This window comes from Hippopotamus amphibius, chromosome 8 (assembly GCF_030028045.1).
Source record: "Hippopotamus amphibius kiboko isolate mHipAmp2 chromosome 8, mHipAmp2.hap2, whole genome shotgun sequence".
In the NCBI taxonomy this organism is placed as follows: domain Eukaryota; kingdom Metazoa; phylum Chordata; class Mammalia; order Artiodactyla; family Hippopotamidae; genus Hippopotamus; species Hippopotamus amphibius.
In genome coordinates this window covers 4,718,965-4,738,129 of record NC_080193.1, presented here as the reverse complement: position 1 = coordinate 4,738,129, position 19,165 = coordinate 4,718,965, and the positions used below count along the sequence as shown (strand labels likewise).

The following is a 19,165-nucleotide window of genomic DNA, read 5'->3' as shown; positions in this document are numbered from 1 at the left end:
AGTCCCCCCAGCTCCCCACACGTCCCCCCGCCGAGGGCCACCGTGTGGGAGCCAAGCCCGAGACAACGCCCTCCGCACTCCCTGTCCTGCCCGTGGTCAGGGAGGCGGCGTTCCGGGAAGGGCTTTCTCCCGAGCCAGGCGCCTCCCCACTCCCTGCTCTGCTCCTGGCTCTGAGCCCACCCCTGGGCACTGCCCATCCATCTGCCGCCGCTTCCTGGCAGGTCCAGTGGGCCATACGTCACCCGATGAAGCCGGAGGCAGCCTGGCCAGGCAGGTGGGCCGGCGCTCACCCGGGCGGGACCCGCCCGGGTGCTGACAGTGGGCGTTCAGGCACTGACTCCTGCTGTGAACAGGGATCTGGGGCAGCAGAGGAGGGACCTCCCTGGAGTCCCAAAGCCCACCCCGGAGGCAGCCACTTCCTGTGGTGGGAGCACACGAAGGAGGCCGTCAGAGGCCACGGGGTGACCCGAAGGGCGGTGTGGGTCGGGCTGATGGCCATGCACGTAGAGGGCACTGAGGTGGAGCACTCGGCAAGAGGACAGAGATTTTTATCTCCCCAGCCCCCACGTGCCAAGTAATTTGCTGACGTAGGTCACTGGGGCGTTGTCCCCTTATGGAGCAATGCTGGGGGGTGGGGGGGCAGAGGGAAGGCTCCCAGTCGGGGGGGGTCTCAGTCACCACCCCACCCCACCCCGCGTCAGCCTCCTGCCCCCCTCAGCCTGCACGCATCCTGCCCACAACCTGCCCTCCCCTCCCAGGGCTGCCTCTGTAGGGAGCCTCCAACTCTGCAGTCATTCATTCATTCACATATGCATTCACTCATTCAGCAACTGTGTGTGAGCACCTGCTCTGTGTCACAACACTAGGGATGCAGCGGTGAACAAAATCCAGCCACAGGCAAGAGAAGAAAGTCCACAGAGTGCTGTGTTGTGGTGAATGCAAGCCAGGATAAGAAAGCAGGGCAGTGGGAGAACAGGTGTGGTTTGCCTTTTGGTGTTTTGTTTTTTTTAAGCAAGGCTGTGGCCAAGGAAAGCCCATCAGGAAGGTGACTTTTGAGTAAAGACCTGAAGGAGTGAGCAATGAAGTTGACCAGGGGGAGAGCATCTCTGGCAGACAACACAGCAAGTGCAAAGGCCCTGGGGCAGGAGTGTGCCCGGCACTCTGCCAGGTGAGGCAGCTGGCGCAGGTGAGCAAGGGGAAGAGTTGAGGACAGAGAGGTGAGGAGAGACATATGCTGGGCTCCCTGTGACTTTGGCACTCCCTTGGAAGAAGGTGGATGCCGTTGAAAGGCTGTGAGGGGACCATGCCTAGATGAGGAAAGTGACCTGTGGTAGTTTAGGGGACCAATGGGAGGGGCATTTGACAGAGGCCCTCTGTCCATGGTCTATCTGTCCTCCCTTCCTCCCTTTTCTTTTTTCTTTTCCTTTCCTTCATTAATTAATCCAGCAAATGTTTATTGAGTGCCAGAAATCGTTGCAGCCTCTTATGAACTCAATCCAAAGGACACTCCACCCTGCCCCCCACAGCAAGGCACCTCACCGTGTCTGCCCTGCATGCCTGGGGTGGGGTGGACGCCCCCTCAATCCCTCTCCATGCTCTGGATGTCAGCCCACGTGCCCCTCACACAGGTGCAGAATGGCAGCGGTGTGTGTGCAGAAAAGCCACCAAATGCTGGTGTCCAGGGCTGGTGGGTCTTAAATACACATGAGGCTAGTGTGGAGCCCACAAGGCTGTCCCCTCCCCTCCCTGGGCCTCAGTTTCCCCATCTGAGAACTGAGCAGGGAGAGAGGACCTAAGACCTCTTTCTGATTCCCCAGAGCCTTGAGAGCACAGGGAGGGGCTGGGCTTGAGGGAGCCGCTCTACCCCATTCTATAGGGAACCAAACTTTGAGCTTATAAGTCCCCTCATGCTGTTCTCACCAAGGCCTCCTCCTCTCCTCTCCTCTCGACACAATGGAATCCCAGGTCTGAGAGGGGTACGTGTAGGCCCTGGCTGCCCCCACCCCACTCAGCTGCCCCAGGAGCCCTGCCTGGAAGGAGCAGCAGAAGAGCAGCAGGTCCCAGGGGTGACCCAGCCCCAGCCAGGAAAGGGCCCCCCCCACCTGCCGTTCCCTGCCCCCAGCCCTGCATGGCCCCCCAGTTCACCCCGGCCCCCCAGAGCTCCTCTAATTACATAGCCATAAAGCACAAATCTCTAACGATCCAATTAGTAACGCCATTACCGCTCTGTCCAGGATTAAAATTACCAATTAAACTGCTGTCGATTTTATCATCACTTAGGCTCGACATGACCGGGGCACTTTGGGCCACAGAGGCCCATTAGGGGCCCTTGAGCAGGGGGGCCGGCCGGGGCCAGGGCTGCAGGTCTAACGCGACAGCTCAGAAGGGAGTCCTTCTACCCACCAGCCCAGGCATCCTGGTGCCCTGCCCCTGCCCCGTCCCCCAACATCGGGGACTCCGAAAGATCATAGCCCAGTTCCCTAAGGAACCAGAAGCGGCCAGGGGAGGAGGGACTTCTGCAAAACCAGCCTTTCCCTGGGCAGCACCTCCAGTCTGGGCCTACCTCACGTTCCCCTTGTCAAATTCACCCTGTCACGGCCATGTTTCAGTGCCTGAGTCCCAGGACGAGGAGCCATAAGCACTAATCTGAAAACCTGGCGCCCACATTCCCTGCCCCGTCTCTCTGCTGCCACAGTGCCCTCTGCCCACAGCCTCGAGGTGCCATCCTTACACAATGTCCCCACTGTGGCGGGCACCATTCTGAGGAGCTACTCACAGATCAGCGCCGTCCCTCTTCCAGGTGACAAGCAGATGCTCCTTTGGGGGGGCCCTCAGTGCCTTGTCTCAGCACAGGGGAGATCTTGGAGCACAAAGCCAGATCCCAGGGAACAGGCAAGAGCGGACCCTGCCTGGGGGTGGGGGAGTGAGCGCCCCGTCCCTGGAGGTGTGCAAACACAGGCTGCACCCAGGCCGCACGGTGGCAGATGGAGGCAGCAGCTCACACGGGGAGAAGGGTAAATATTGGGCTGGATGATTGAAGCCAGGTAAATAATTTGGTTCTCCTGAGAAAGAATCTGAGATGTCAGGATCTGAGAACCCCCGTGGGAGAGCCAGAGGGTTCAGTCCTCTGATCTCCAGCCCTTGCCCTAGTGGTGCTTCCACAACAGGAGAGGAGCAGGGGCAGGGAGGAGGTGGTGGGAGGGGCCTGGGCAGCTGGAGACGGGAAGGCAGGCACCAGCCTGAGAACTCAGACCAGGGGGTGTGCTGAAGGCTGCCGGTCCCCAGCATTGCAAGGATCCCTGCCAGTCCCCAGCATTGCAGGGACCCCTCTGAGACACCACCAGAGCAGTGACAGCGGGCATTTGTGCTCTGCCCTGTTCCCCAGGCTCCGTGCCCTCCCTGCCATCCTCCTCCTGTGCTCGTCCTGAGAAACAGGTACCCTTATTTCCAGGTGAGGCACCAAGACTCCAAGGTCCAGCAGCTTGCCCGAGGTCAGGCTGTTTCCCTCTCGGGTCTGATCCCAGAGGACATGTCCTGCCCCCTTGGCGGGGGCAGGGTGTGCCAGGTGGGGCCGCAGAGCCCACCTGCAGGGTCTGCACCTTTCAGCACCTGTGCAGCCCCTTGTTTAATGGAAGTTTACGTACAAGCTCTTTATGTCACACAGAGAAATGTGGAGAGGAGAGACAGGATTTGCCCCGCTCCAGAGGTGGCCAGACCCTGCAAGCAGAGGCAACCTCCCCCCACCCCGCCCCCCTCGGCCGATGCCTGGGCCAGCAGGACGTGGGGCCTCTTCTGGAGGAGCGGCCGCCCTGGGCAGATCGGTCGAGCATCTCATCAGAGGCAACAGACTGAGGCAGGGATCTGGGAGCCCAGAGCAATTAGGAGCTGCCTTGCGCCTGTCTCCTGCCAGCTGCCACAGCTGTCACTCAGGAAGCGGGCCTGGAGCAGGGGCTGGGCCCCTGATGCCCTGGCTAGTCAGCAGCCTGCCCAAAGTGGGAGACCAAGGCCCAAAGGGGACTAGAGACAAGGATGGCTCTCATTTCCTGGGTGGGACATCACCAAGTTCCTCTCACCCCTTCCCAGACTCAGTTTCCTCGACCAGGCCTTCTTCCCTAGAGCAGTGGTCCTAATCCTTGGAAGCTCCTGGGAAGCTTTTTTAAAAAGTGTCCTTGCCCAGGCCCCAGCCAAGGTGACTCTCTGGGGGTGGGGGTGGAGGGCCTGGGTGAGTGCCTGTGTCTATCTCTCCTGGGCCAAGTTTTTGCACTTATTGACACCAAACACTGCCCCAAGGACTAGAAGCTTCTCTGTTCATGTGGCCATGCCTCCCTCTGCCTTGCAGACCACTCCCGGGCTCAGGGAAGTGTGAGAGCTGGAAAGGGAGGCTCTAAAGGTCCAGTCTCTTAGCAACATGTCCCAGCACTGTGTGTTCCAGGGACAGAGGCACCAGGCACTGTCTCCTTCATCATCTCATCAGATCCCAGCAACGCCGGTTGGGTAGTGGCAGCATCAACCCTATTTTACAAAGGAGGAAACTGAGGCAGCACTGGGTGTCACACCCAAGGCGCGGAACTGGTAACAGCAGCCAGGTTTCATCCCAGCCACAATGGACTCCAAGTCCAGTGCTCTTTTTCCACCACCAAGTTGATTCTCAAGGAGTAACAAACTCAGGGACTTGTCTCTTTTACCCTGTTTCCCTCTGCCTCCTGCTCTGTCCTGTGTACCCCTGTCACCTGTGACAGCTGGGCATCTGAGGGCTCAGAGAGGGTGCCCAGGGCAAGGCAGGATCAGAGCAGATGGGGGCCTCTGGTTCCTGGCCCTGCCTCCCTCCCGCCTGGGTCTGCCTCTGCAGGTCTATAATTTCCATTATTCATCAAGTGACTGTGTAAGTTTGCCTGGACGATGAATATTTATTCACCTCCACACACTGTCCCCAGCGGGTTCTTGGAACAATATTGTTCCCTAGCCAAGGACCAGAGGCCAGAGCCTCTGCCCTCCCTGGATGCACCCCTCCCCCACCAGCACCTCCCTGCCTCCCCCAGTAGGCCCCAAGTTTGGGCAGGGCTGCGGTCAGCGGTCCCAGCAAAACCCTGAGCTTGGTGCTTGCCCTCTCTCCACTTTGGTCTCCTCCTCTGAACAATGGGTTCATGCATGGCCTGTTGGGCCCTCTCCGATCCTTCCATATCTTTACCGTGTGTGGCTTGGCCCCGGGCTGTGCCGGGAGCTCTCCCTGGTGCTGAATGTGGGTGGCGCCAGGATGCTGGGGAGCATGCTGGTTTTGAGAGGAGAGGGCTCCAGTCTCCGGGAGGGAGGCATCCAGCCTCTGGACAGGGTGGTCCCCACTTCTCTCCTCTTGCCTCCCTGCCACATGGTGGATTCTCCCAGAGTCACAGGTGGGTCACCTCTCCCAGGGTTTCCAGCACCCTGAGCCAAGGAGTAGTGGGGGAAGTCCGTGGAGACCCCTCTCTGGAGGGCCAGGAGTCTCCCGGTGGCACCCCAGGGAGTGCAGTGTGATGGCAGCGGCACCTTCCCCAGATGGGGGAGCGACAGACATAATTCACACCCTGCGATCTCGCCATCTGTTCCCCTGTGATGTGCAGAGGAGAGGACGGGGCTGCAGTGCCGAAGGGCGGGTGGGCTGGTGTGCCATCCTCCGTTCATTCATTCATTCTCTCGTTCACACTTTCAGCTGATGTTCATCCAGCCCCTGCCACCTTTCCAAGCCCAGCCCAGCTCTGTGCCAGGCACTCAGATCTGGGGGATGCAGACCCAGACCCTGCCCTCCAGAACTGAGTGGGGTTGTCTCACATCCCTGAGCTTTTGCCCATCCTGGCTCCTCCTCCTGGAGTTCCCTTGACTTGTAGTAAGAGCCACCATGTTCCATGCCTGAGCACTTCACGTGCAGGATCTAAGCATTCACTCTGTGTCTGGATGTGTTCCTATTTAACAGATGAGTAAGCTGAGGTTCAGAGACACCCAAAGGCACATGTCCAGCTCTGGGGTCTCCATGTAGAGCTTGTACTGCTCAAGGCACTGCCTCCCCCACCCCATGTCAGAAAAATTTCAAGCTCTGTTTCCGTGTCCTTCCTCTGCAAAAACTGCCCCCCGCCTCCAACCTGTCCTTCAGCAGACAGTGAGCTGTGGCCTCAGCCATGCTGCCCAGCCCTCTGGTGCATGCTCTGTGAGCCCCAGGTACAAGCAGCGCCCCCTCATCCTCTAATTCCCAGCCTGGCTTGCTCGCAGGACGTAGCACCCAGGAGCTGCCCACTGGAGAGCTGAGGAGGTCTACGAAGTTTCCCAGAGGAGGAGGAAGGGCAGGGAGAGAGCAGAATGGCCCAGAACCTACCCAGCTCCTGCCTTGAACTTGAACCCCTGCCCTACCTCATAATGGCTGCATAACCCAACCTGGTCCCTGATTGGGGATGGCCTTGACCGTGAGTGGGTGTGTGGCCAAACTGCCTTCAGAGCCTTAGGGGACTCTGTGCAGGTCATATGCACAGCCCAGGTGTAGCCCAGGTGCAGCTGGTGGCATATGGAAGCTCCCTGGACATATAGCCAGCTCTATGGGCCATGGCTTTACACCAGGGGGGATGACAGTGACTGGCCTGAGGTCAGGGACGGCCCAAACAGTGGGGTGCACCACGACCTTGGTGCTATAATCCCTTGGTGCTATAAACCTTGAGGGTCCTAACTGTTTGGCCTGGTGGGTGCCTGCCCCAGGGAGCAGCCTGGTCACAAGATGGTCACAGACCAAGACCAATGCCTGAAGGGAGGCCCATGTCTCCAATGGACACCCGCACCTTCCCTCAGCACAGACCTGCAGGCCCACCCACTTGATTTTTTTGCTTGATTTACTCAGGGACCGTTTCTGCCCGTCCTTGGAAGATTCTCGGCCTGTGCAGCATGGCCAGGAGCCACAGAGGATGCAGTGGGAGCTCTGTCAGGCGAGTGCCAACATGCTGTATGGCAGCCTCTTGGAAAGTCACCAGGAGCTGGGTTTCCCACCAGCCCCTCAGCAGGCTCCTGCCTACCCCCCCTCGGCGCAGGACTCCTGGTTTAGAGCCGGCTGGCCACGCAGTAAACACCGAACGAGTGAGCTGCTGCCATCCATGCTCTCCATCAATACGGTGCAGCTGTAATTATCAGGATTTCATGTTCCTCGGGGGGGGATTTTCATGCAAATAGGAAACTCCCAAGAGACACAGGGAGGCCCTGCCAGGCTCCTCACACATGTTACATCTCTTCACCCTCACCACTGCCCAGGAAGTAGCACTGCCACCCTCACTGCACGAAGGAAACTGAGTCCCCAGGAGGCTGAGGGAGGTGACTAAGGTCCTATGGCAGCATTCCCAGGTCTGTCTGGCTCCGAGGTCCAGGTTCTTTCTTCCCCATTCCTCTGCTCCAGCAGAAGACCCGAGGGAGCTCAAAGCACTCAGCTCCAAGGGTGGGATGTCAGACCCAGGAAAGGTGGATGAGGAGGGCTTCAGGTGGGGCTTTTCTGGGGCATCTCACACCCCCAGCCCCAGGTCCTAATGGGTATCCAGCTGGCCCATAGAGGCTGGGGAGACAGACAGATAACAGCTGGGGTCCCTCCTGGCTCCTCTGCAGGTTGTAGATGCTGCTGGGAGCCAAGTCCAGAGCTGTACCCAAGAAGTGCTAGGACCCAACACTGGCCCAGCCCAGCTCAGCCAGGGCTAGCATCTCTCCCTGAGCCCCTCTCCCCAGGCCATGAGATAAGGCTGTGATTAATCAGCGACAACACCAGAAAAATGTAATCAGCCTGGGAGGGGCAGGGCCGTGGCAATCAGCTTTCCCCCTGGGGCCGAGGGCTGATTGGACCAAAGGGGGCAGGGAGGTGGTTCCAATGGGGCCTCAAGGGGCAGGGTCCGCAGCTGGGGCCATGGCGAGGCCAGAGGGTCAACCCCTCCTCCATAAATATGCATGGACATCTGCGAACACAGGCCCACACCCGGGGGCTGCACGCTGCCCCCCACCTGCCCACGGGTTCCTGCCCTCCCCTCCCAGCTCACAGCCTTGGCACACACGAGTGTCCACACACACTCCCAACATGCATCCATCTGCATGTGGACTCGAAAACACACATACACACCCTCGTGGATAACAGATCCATGCACACACACGCTGCTCCCACGAACACCTGCCCCCTCACTCCACACGCACACATGCCCTGGGGCCTGGGAGAACCCTGCACGAGTATTAGGTCTAATGTGGAGCCATGTGAACTGACAAAGCCTCACACCAGTCCCTACAGGCACCCAGCCACCTCTCTGTCACCCACCGCCTCTGGGGCCTGGCTCCCTCTCTGCAGGCTGAGTGGTGGTGAGGGCTTGGGAAGGAGGCTCTACTGTTGGGGGCAAGGTCAGTTGTGAGGTCTCAGCCACAGGGCAGGGGAGCCTGCCCCAGACCTGTCCCCAGTTCCTGCCTGCTGGCCCTGCCCCATGACCTTGGTCAACGCCCTTCTGTCTCAGCCTCAGTTTCCCCACTTTGGAGCCTCTCCTGGCACCAACGGTGTGTGATTCTTGTCGAGGGCCCAGGTGCCTGGGGCAGACTTCCCCTCCCTGCCAGGTCTCTGGTCCTCAGTTCTCTGCTCTCCGTTCATGGGGGGGTGAGGCCAGCCAAGGGGCTGGAAGGAAGGGCCCCACCCCCACCCCACCTTAATTTAATCCTGGTGGCTGCGGACTTGGTTTGTGTGTGTGTGTGGGGGGGGGGGGGTTGGGGCTAGTGATCCTCCTCAGGGAGAAAGGGGAGACCGGGGCAAAGGGGAGAAGGAACCCCCGGCGGGCTAGGGGCGGCGGCGCAGGGGCCGGCGGCGGGAAGGGGCGGGCGGGGGTGGGGAGGGGGGAAGCGCGGAGGGGGCGGGCGGGCGGGGGAGGCGGGGAGCGCAGCCAGCGCGGCACAGAGCGAGCGAGCGAGCGAGCAGGGGAGGCGGCGAGAGCCGGAGCGGCGGGCCGGGCGGCCGCGCCGGCGAGCGGACGAGCGGACGAGCGGACGAGCGGGAGGCGAGCGGCGCGCAGCGCGGAGCGCGCGGGGCACCGAGAAGCGGGAGCGGCGGGCGCAGCGCGCAGCGGCCCGAGCGGAGAGGCCAGAGCGGCGCCGCCCCCGCGGCCCCAGCGGGGCCCCGGCCGGGAGCCCGACGAGGGAGGGGGTGGCATGGACCGGCGGCCCGGGGCGCGGGGGAGCTAGGCCCCCGGAGGGGCGCCCCCCGCCTCGCCGCCTCTGCCGCCGCCGGGCCGCCCTCCGCAGCCGCGCGCCCCGCCCGCTCCAGCCGCCCCCGGGGCCGCCGGCGGCCCATGAGCCCCGACCTCAAAGTTTGCGGCGGGCGGGCGGGCGCGGAGCCTCCAAGATGCCGTTCCACCCGGTGACGGCGGCGTTGATGTACCGGGGCATCTACACCGTGCCCAACCTGCTGTCGGAGCAGCGCCCCGTGGACATCCCTGAGGACGAGCTGGAGGGTGAGTGCCCCGCCGGGACCCCCGCCCGCCGGCCCTCCTACCTGTGCGCCCAGGTGAAGCGCGGTCTAGGGGCGCAGGGGCCGGGGGCTGTCTGCAGGTGCCGCCTGCCAGGTGGGCGCTCCAGCGAACAGCTGCGCGGGGAGGCAGGACGAGTTCGCACCCCTAGGCGCCGCGGTGGGGGGTCGCCAAGGCGGAGGGGCGGCCCAGCCCCTGCCCGCGTGGTCCCCCGCGCTGCGGAAACTTGCTGGGCCCCGCAGCGGGGTCACGGGGCCGCGCAGTCCGCGGTGACGGTGCGGCAACGCGACAGGTTGGGTTGGGGGTCTGAGCTGTGCCCCCCCGCACCGGCCCGGCCGGAGCACCCGCATCCTGACCCCCTCCTCGGCGCCTGCCCGCGGCTCTGCGCTCGCATTGACATTCCTCTCGTGTCGCTTTTAAAATCCAATCTGCTCGGGCAGCGAGAGAAGGGGAGAGGGCGACTGCCCTGCTCTTGCCGGCGGCCGGGCTGCCCCAAGCCCCTCTTGCGGCCATAGCCCCTTCCCCACAGCCCTGCGGGGACCCCCAGCCTGGAGCGCCAGGAAGGCGGCCCGGGAGGTGGTGGCGACAACAAGTGGCCAGATTGGGCGGCTTGGTCACGATAAGCAAGCCTGGTAGGGAAAGGCAGAGAGGCTGGGACCTAAATCTGTCCTCTTGGACTCCCTTCACCTCTGGACATGAATGGGGACCTTAGGCAGTCTGCTAGGCGAGATCAGGGCAGATGGCAGAGGCCAGGGGCCCCGGACAGAGGATTCTCAGGAGCAATGAGACCCCTGGGGCCTGCGAGCTCTTTCTCTACTGGGCTGGGGGCAAGTGCTCAGATTTCCCCTCCCCCCAGACTTCCTGGGGCCCCATATGGAGTAGAGTGAGGGGCTCTGGGCTGATAGGAGTCTTGGCCCCCTGGGATCCGCTTGTCAGCTGTTGGGGGAGGGGCTGCGATCACCCAGAGGGTGGGCCTCTCTTCAGATACCTTAGGTTCAGGGGTCTCTGAGGTCTGGAGCTCAACAGGGCCTTTGGGGGTGCAGCTGAGACACCAGCACAGTCAGGGATGATGGTGGGAGTACAAGCCATGGAGAGAGGTCCAGCCTCTTCCCCCAGCCCTGGAGGGAGCAGATCTTGGGGCGAGTCAGATGGGATCAGGGGGAAGATCAAGGGGAGAAGGCAGCTACCCCCACCCCCACCCCACCCCCAACCCCGCACTGCACCACGGACTGCGAGCCACCTGCTTCTCGCCAAGTCCCCCTGAAAGCCTCCAGAGGTTGGGCGAGCCATGGAAATGGGGTCTGGTGGCTGATGCGGGCAGGACAGATGGATGGGTGCTGCTGCTGGGTCTCTGGCCTTGAATTCCAAAGCCCAAGTCCCTGCCCTGTCTGGGCGGAAGCCCAGGAACCAGAGTCTCATCCAGGGCCGGGAGAAGGAGGCAGTATGATGAGGGGCGAGAGGGCAGGGGGTGGGGCAGAGGCTGTCTCTTCCCTAACACTGTCTTCTTCTACCCTGGGCCACCCCAGGCCTCTCACCAGTTTCCCCTCCACATGCCCTGATCCGTCCCTTCCTCCTGGCCACACGGGCAGGGGTAAACCTTGTCCCCCCCACCACACCCCAGGCAGCTTTCACCTCGTTCCCTCCTTTTGCTCCCAGCCCCCCACCATGACCCTGACAGCCCTGCTGTGGGCCTCACTGGTCCCTCCTCTCCTGATCTCCCATCTCCTAGCCCTAGAGTTCAGACCCCAAGGAAGGGGAGAAGCTGAGAGGAGGCTAGGGTGCAGGGGTGAGCAGGGCACAGGGCGGGCCGTGCAGGGCCAAAGAGGCCGCAGGCTCCCCTTGGACCGCATGGCGGACGTGCTGGCAGGAGCCCAGGAACGTTAGTCACCAGCCACACCAAACGCACTCCCTCCTTCTCTCCTGTCCCCTTCTCCCGGGCCCTGTGGAGCAGAGGGGCCTGGCACAGGGGGCGTCTGAAGGGCAGGAGGGGGCCACGGAGTAAGCGGATGCCTGGTGGCCCCAGCCCACCCCCCGGCCTGCGGGCAGCCATGGATGAGGACGAGAAGTCCTCTGTGATCGACTCCCTTCTTGACTGCAGGCGCTCTGGAAGCCCTTCTCCTAGGAGACCAAGTCTCTGATGGGAAGGGTGGCCATCCATGGCAAATATCCCCCCTCTGCCCCCTCCACCTTCCCAGTGCCCCATCAGTGCTTCTGCCCCAGGGTAGCCTGGGTAAGACCCAGGCCCTTTGCTGGGAGGATGCCCATCACTGGGGGAGCCACATGTGCCAAGGAGAGGAAGCCCGGCGGCTTGGGATGAAACGCCGCAGACAGTACGTGGCCTGCCTGCAGAAATCCAGGGGGCGGTTAGTCCAAGGGGTAGGAGGACTAGGAAGGGAGGTGGAGAGCCCTGGGTTAAGATGAGGGCTTCCTGGACAAGCAGTGGTGGGTTTGAGTCTCTGCTCCTTCAATGTATGGAGTGACCTTGGGCAATCATTTGCCTCTCTTGCCTCGGTTTCTCCATCTGTAAAAGGGGATTGGCATTGCCCCTCCCCAGGGCTGCCGGTGACAGAGGATGTGATGGAAGTGCTCAGCACAGGGCCTGGCATGCAGTAGGGGCTCGGGGACCGGGGCGCAGCAGTGGAGAGGCTGAGGGGTGGGGGTCAGGGAAGGAACCCAGGGTGTGCAGGGGGCCAGGCCAGAAAGGCAGGCTGGGGGAGAGGGTGGGGGGAAAAGGCCTTGAAGGCCTGGCAGAGGCACCTGGGGACCCCTGGATGGCAGGTGGCCGAGTAGACGTGGCTGAGCAGAGCTGGCCTGGGTCCCCCAGCACCCCTTGAGGCAGAGATACAGGATCTCCCAGATTCTCCCTAAGATACACACAGCAGAGCACCCCCCACCCCCACCCTGGGCCTGTGGCATCTCCAAGGCTGACCCCAGTGGCACTGACAGACTTGAGCACCTGAGGGTGGAAACTGGGGCAGCTGCCCTCTCTCTTCTCAGAGAGAGGAGGCGGGAGACCTACGGACAGGCAGGCAGCCACCAGGGCAGGGGTCTGGGCCTGACACTTGACCTGCCTAGTCTGACCGTGGAGCCTTCATTGAGCGTGGCCAAACGGGCATTTGGGGTACAGGGGGCAGGAAAGTCCCTTTTCCTGCCCCTCTTCCCTGCAAGCCCAGTAGCCGCCTCTGTGCAGGCCGGAATCTCGGGGAGGCCAAAGTGCTGGGGCGCGGGGCCAATGCCACGGAGAGCGGCTGTCATCACAGAGGACGGACACTGCCCCCCTCAAGGTGACCTTCCGCCCACGCACCCTTCTCGGGGCTCTGGCTCCCTGACAGTGCTGGCGTCCCTTGGGGCCGCTGGGGACGCGGGCCCTGACGCAGCTCCACGGGCTGGGGAGGGGATTGAGGGTGTCCGGCTGGAGGCGGCAGGTAGGGACCAGTGTCGGCCTGGAAACCCAGAGGCCCTGCCAGCCCTTGCCTGGGCCAGGCGTCCCCATGCCAAGATGGAGCACGGCAGGCTTCCCCGGGCCTCATGGAGCGGGAACAGAGTGAGGCTTTCGGGGAAACGCGCCCAGCTGGGATGTGCCGGTGGCGGCAGCAGCAATAGGACAGCCATGCACCCACCCCACTCGGGGAGCCCCCAGCACAGTCCAGGCCTCAGTGACGGGGCAAGAGTCACATTCCCATCTCCCAGGCAAGGCTCTCGAGGTTCAGAGAGGGAGGTGCTTTGCCCAGGTCGATCCGCCGCTGAGCGGCAAAGCCAGGCTCCAAGCCCGGGCCCCCAAGTCCTGGCACCAGCCAACAGGAAGGCTAGCCTGGTGTCGGAAGCTCCCCTAGTCCTCCCTCTCCTTCCGGCTCTGCTGGACCGTCTGGGACGTTCTGATTTATAGCATCCTGTTGTGAGCCAGGCCCAGCCTGGCCGAGCACCTACATGCTTGATTTTCTTATTTAGTCGTTGCCGCAACCCCATTGTACAGGTGAGCAAACACCCGCTCAAGGGCCCGCAACCAGGATGGAGGAGAGCTGGGTTCTGACCCTGCGTCTGTGTGACATAGTGCTGATTCTCTGGCCAAGAAGGTGATCCCTGAACTTGGCCTCAAGAATCAGCTGGGGCTGGGCCACAGCTCTGAGCAAAGGCGAGGACACAGAGCAAGACTGAGGTGTGAGCGGGCATGCCAGGGAGGAGTGGCTGAGGGGACACGTGGGTGGGGAGGTGGCAGTCTTTGGATTGACCAGTGGTCTTGGGAGGTTAGTCTTGCCTGAGAAAGGGCCGCCCCTGGGCCTGTCGCCTGCCCGCGGACCCCAGGATTCACCTGCCCTCCACTGTCTCCTGTGCGTTTTCTCAGGACTTTTAGAAGGAGGTCAGGGGCTCCAATGGAAGCAGCCCTGGACTCTGGGAAACACACCTGGCCCCTTTCAGGGTGGGAGGGTCCCCTGAACCCCAACTCATTGCAGGGGAGAGAGCCAGCACCCACTGCAGCCCCACTGTGGGTCCAGGGTTTTACCATCCCACCCTGAGGTTTCCCAGCCGAGGACCCAGAAAGATGGGGTGCCTGCCCTGGGTTCCCACTTCCCCAAACCAGGCCTTGACCCAGGGGTCTGAGGATGGTTCCCCACACCCCTGGCTTCGGCTTGATCCCCCTCTTCTGTGGTGGCCCATGGAGTGAGGGTGTCCTCGGGCTGCACGAGGGGACAGGCAGCGTCCTCAGGCTTCCCTCCTGGTTCTTGGCTGCTTGGGGAGTAGAAGCAAACGCTTGCCCTCACTAGGGTCGTTTGCAAACTATGAGTAAATGGGCTCCGAGCAATGACCCCACACCAAGCAGAGCATGAACTTCTGCTCAGCTCCTTTGTGTGTGTGCTCCAGATGGGTGGGCTCCCCGAATCAGTCATCCATTCACTTAACCATGTATCAGCAAATGGTTATGCTTGGATGATGGGCACTGTTCCAGGTAACAGGGACCCAGCGGTGAACGAGACTGACCCGGCTCCTGCTCTCATGGCATCTCAGAGTTCACAATCCGGTGGGTCAGGAAGGAATCCTTGGGGGGAAGAGTGGGGTCTGTGGGAGCCCAGAGGAGGGCCAGAGTCAGCTGGAGGGCAGGGAGGGCGCCAGGGAGGTAATGCCATCCATGCTGGCACCAGGGATGCACAGAGTTGACCATGGTGAGGGGAAGAGCATTCCAGGCAAGAGGAGCCTCGTGTTCAAAGGCCTGGAGGTGGAGTAGCCCTGGCGCCCACCAGGACTGAAAGGGCCCCTAGGGCTGGAGTTCAGGATGCCTGAGGTGGGCAGAGCCTGTGGCTGGGTCAGGAGGTCAGCAGTGCCCGCCGGAAACCTACGTGTGTGTGTGTGTGTGTGTGTGTGTGTGTGTGTGTGTGTGTGTGTGTGTGTGTGTGTGTGGAGGGTCGGGCAGAGGATTGGCCTGGCTGCATGCTCAGTGCCTGCCTCGCGACCCAAAGATTCCCAGGTGATTGGAATCCGCTCAGCAGTCCCTATCACTGCTGGGCCTCTGCTCACATACCTCTGAGGATGGGGAGCTCACCACCTCCTCGGTGGTCCAGGAAAACTCTGGATGGGAGTTGGCCTGGAGTTCCCAGGGCCCAGTGTTTACAGAAGCCCCTGGACCTGGCCCAGATCTCCCTTCCCAGCTGCTCTCCTGGCCAAGCGGCCACTGGTTAGGAGACCAGGTTCTCAGGCCCTGCGTGGATTGAGTGGGGGCCGTCCAGAGTCAAAGGGTCTGGGAACCTAGGCAACTCAGGTGTGGCCCACTGACTCTGTGTTGGCCTGCATGTCAACTGGAACCTCCAGGCCTTCAGTACAGACACAAGGTGGGCAGAGCCTGATGAAGTTTGGGGCTTCAGCCCAAGCCACCTTGGTGTGTGGCTTGGGACACATGGCCACCCTCTCTGAACTATAGCAGGCCCAGCAGAAGCAGGGAATGACCCCAAGGTGTGGGATCCCACAGTCAGTTTCAGGGGCTCACAGACCCCTCCTAGGCCAAGCCTGTGCCAGCCTAATTCCTGCCCTCAGCAGAAACAGCCCTGACCCCACGCTGGCCACCTAGCCTCTCTGGGCCTGATTTTCCAGGTGTGCAGCGTGGAGCATCTCATCTGTCACTCCTTCCAAATACGCGCGCACGCATGCACGCTCGCACGCACGCATACGCCCGCCAGCCCGCAAGCTCATGAGCTCACCTCTTCCTGCTGAGGTCCCGCTGGGGGAACAGCTCAGGCAAAGGCAAATTGAGCATGGAGACCCCCGGGAGCTGGAGTAGACTGAGACTCCCTCCCCACCGACGGGAAATGCTCTGCAGGACCCTTCTTGGGCTAACAGTGAAAGGACAGCAGGCAGAGAAACAGGTGAAAAAAGGGTGAACGGGGAGAGGTTAGGACCCTCAACCCTTCACAGCTCCTAGATGTCCTGGGTAAAACCTTTTCATCCTCATGCCGCTACTGCCCGTTTTACTGTGGGTAAGACTGAGGCTGGCCCAAGGTCACTCATCGGGTTGCTTTTTCCCAGGCTCCCAGCCCAGTGTCTTGCGCCCCACTCTGGAGTCACCCAGCTCCTCAGACCTGTACAATGGGGGGAGTGACCCCCACACCTGAGATGGCCCGTGCCTGCCGCAGCCCCTGCATCCATTCTCTGTCTTCCCCCAGCCCTTGGGCTCCGGGAGGCAGTCTGCTCTGAGCTGTCAGACCATTAGCCCAGAGCCGCGGCTGCCTCGTGTGGCCGCCTCATGTATTAAGGAGCTGAGCCCGGGAAGGAAGTGCGATGGGGATGGGGGTGGGCAAGGAAGCTTCGGCAGCTCCGAGGCGACCAGCTGCGCAGTGGCCCGGTGTCCTCCCCTGCACAATGGGACCCGTGGTACTGGCCACACGGGGTCGTCGTGAGCACGCCTGGAGAGGCTGTGGGAGCCTGGCACGTGGAGACCCCCGGGGCGGTCTTCTCACTGCCGCGGGGCCTGGGCACCTTTGCTGCCGGCTTGGCCTGCCCTGAGCTCCAGGGAGGCAGTGCTGTAGTGGACTCTTGGGCTCCCAGCCAGTTGTTTCTGACCAGACTTTCAGGCTCTGGCGGGCTGGGGGTGGGAGGGATTCTCCATCCCAGGCTCAGGCTGCGGGATCTGGGATTCTGGGAGTCTGGGGAGTGGGGTGTCGGGGACAGGGGTGAGGTCCCGGTCTGCTCTTCTCCTCCTGCAGAGATCCGAGAGGCCTTCAAAGTCTTCGACCGCGATGGCAATGGCTTCATCTCCAAGCAGGAGCTGGGCACGGCCATGCGCTCCCTGGGCTACATGCCCAACGAGGTGGAGCTGGAAGTTATCATCCAGAGGCTGGACATGGACGGTGAGCCCTACCCCCTGCCTGTTTCCTCACCCTTCGCCCGGGGGGACCAAGTCTGGGACCTGAGCCACTGGGACTGCGCTCACAGGGGGCTTGTCACTGTCACTCTCCGTGCTCCCAGCCAGCCTTCCAAGCCCGTGGCTTGGGTTTGCAGCCAGGTCTGGCCCCATTTCTCAGCCTGGAGAACTGAGGCCAGAGAGAGTGTGACAGCCCCAGCCACACCGAGAGGTTGGAGACTCTGCCTCTCTCGCTCTGTATTCCAAGAAATTTTTTTAAGGTTATTTTTAATTTTTACTTTTTAAATTAATTAATTTATTGGCTGCATTGGGTCTTCATGGCTGCACGTGGGTTTTCTCTAGTTGCGGCAAGCGGGGGCTACTCTTCATTGCAGTGTATGGGCTTCTCATTGTGGTGGCTTCTCTTGTTGCGGAGCACGGGCTCTAGGTGTGCGGGCTTCAGTAGTTGTGGCACACAGGCTTAGTTGCTCTGCAGCATGTGGGATCTTCCTGGACTAGGGGTGGAACCTGCGTCCCCTGCATTGGCAGGCGGATTCTTAACCAGTGCGCCACAAGGGAAGCCCTCCAAGAAAATTTTGAAGTCCAGAAAAGTAGAACGGATATACTAAATAACCCAGTTCCCGTCACCGAAAATAAAAAATCAATTCAGTTGTATTTGCCACCTGACATTTAATTAAAGAAAAACTCATAAGAACCAGTAATGCCCGGTGCCCTCCGCTCATCCCCCTCTTGCCGTCTCCTCTCCACTCAGAGAGCAGGTGATGACCTGGACAGGTGGTCCCCCATCCAGAGTTTCATTTCCTGTCTGTGTGGTGGGGAAGATGTCTGGCCCAACACCCGCTCCAGCACAGCAGCAGGGTGCTGGGGAGCCGTGCAGGGTCCAGAGTGAACTGTGTCCCCCACACGCGAGGCCCGCTCAGGGCCTACCTGCTGCACTCCACCTCCACGTCGTCAGGTGGGGCCTCAGTACACTCGGTGGCTTCAGCACCAGCCCAGAGCCTGGCACAGGAGGCTCTGAGGAGGGGACCTGCCTGAGGCCCCACAGTGGCCCACGGTGCCCAGGTGCAACCTAACTGGCTGACTGGAGCTGTGCCCGCTCTAGGTGACGGCCAAGTGGACTTCGAGGAGTTTGTGACCCTCCTGGGACCCAAGCTCTCCACCTCGGGGATCCCAGAGAGGTTCCACGGCACTGACTTTGACACCGTCTTCTGGAAGGTACGCCCTGGCTGATAGGGACCCAGGGCTGTGCGCACAGTGGAGGGCTGTACTGGGCCAGCGAAGGGTCGGGCCCACAGCGTAAAGGTCCCCGGGGAGGCTGGTGTCGGTCAGGGACTCAAGGAATGGCATGAGTGGTCCCCAGCCCTCCAGAACCTGGAGGCTTGTTGCTGGCTTGTGTGGCTGCATGTGCTGGGTAGGGACTGTGGTGGCCAGAGCACCGTGTCTCCCCCCACCCAAGTGTGACATGCAGAAGCTGACTGTGGACGAGCTGAAGCGGCTGCTCTACGACACCTTCTGTGAGCACCTGTCCATGAAGGACATCGAGAACATCATCATGACAGAGGAGGAGAGCCACCTGGGCACGGCAGAGGAGTGCCCCGTGGACGTGGAGAGTGAGTGACCCACCCCGGGAACCCACGGGCAGGCCGACGGCTCGGGCAAGGGAGGAACCAGGGGCTTGCGGAGGGGGGGCTGGGGGCCTCCTTGCCTGCCCCAAACCTGGCGTCCCCGTGTGCCCCGCGGGACGAGCCCACGTGCAGGCGTGCAGGCGGCTCCTGAGTCCATCGCTTGACTGTCCCCTTCTCTCCCTGGCGCTCCCCGGCGGTGCGTGGCCACAGCCTGCTCCAACCAGCAGATCCGCCAGACGTGCGTGCGCAAGAGCCTCATCTGCGCCTTCGCCATCGCCTTCATCATCAGCGTCATGCTCATCGCAGCCAACCAGGTGCTGCGCAGCGGCATGAAATAGGCGCCCCAGGGGGCCCGTCTGGCGCGCGGGGCACGGGGCCCCTCCACACCCACCGCCGCCTGCAGTCCTCTCCCTCCGCCGGCTCCCTGGGCCGCTGCCACGTGTACTTCGGGGCCTGGGCATCCAGCAGCACCACCCCACCTGCCCCACAGGCCTCGCATGGAGCTGTGGCCCGGCTGCAGCTGCGGCTGCGGAGGGCCTGGCGGTGGCTCTGGGGATGGCCCCCGCCCCGCCTGCACCCTGCCCGTGCCCCACCCTGGCCTGTATGTAGCACTAACTCTTCCTGCTGTCCAGGGGCTCCTGGGAAATGAGGAGGAATTTGCACAGGGCCCAGTAGCCGCAGGTTCCTTACGCAGGAGGAGGCACCGT

General features: G+C 62.0%; 1 protein-coding gene across 1 annotated transcript; it reads left to right on the top strand.

Moving 5' to 3' along the window:
- Positions 1–9,361: 9,361 nt before the first annotated feature.
- On the top strand, positions 9,362–18,796 carry CABP7 (calcium binding protein 7). The gene is made up of 5 exons (XM_057747174.1): positions 9,362–9,470; positions 16,676–16,819; positions 17,936–18,048; positions 18,290–18,443; positions 18,669–18,796. Exons 1-5 carry the CDS (start codon positions 9,362–9,364, stop codon positions 18,794–18,796), a joined length of 648 nt encoding a protein of 215 aa, XP_057603157.1.
- The last annotated feature ends 369 nt before the right edge of the window (positions 18,797–19,165 follow it).

Bases quoted from the DNA above. Each gene is read 5' to 3' on its own strand.
- CABP7 (XM_057747174.1), top strand. From the start codon at position 9,362: ATGCCGTTCCACCCGGTGACGGCGGCGTTGATGTACCGGGGCATCTAC. The intron at 18,049-18,289 runs GTACGCCCTGGC...CCCCCACCCAAG, and splicing joins TTGACACCGTCTTCTGGAAG to TGTGACATGCAGAAGCTGAC. The intron at 18,444-18,668 runs GTGAGTGACCCA...GCGTGGCCACAG, and splicing joins GTGCCCCGTGGACGTGGAGA to CCTGCTCCAACCAGCAGATC.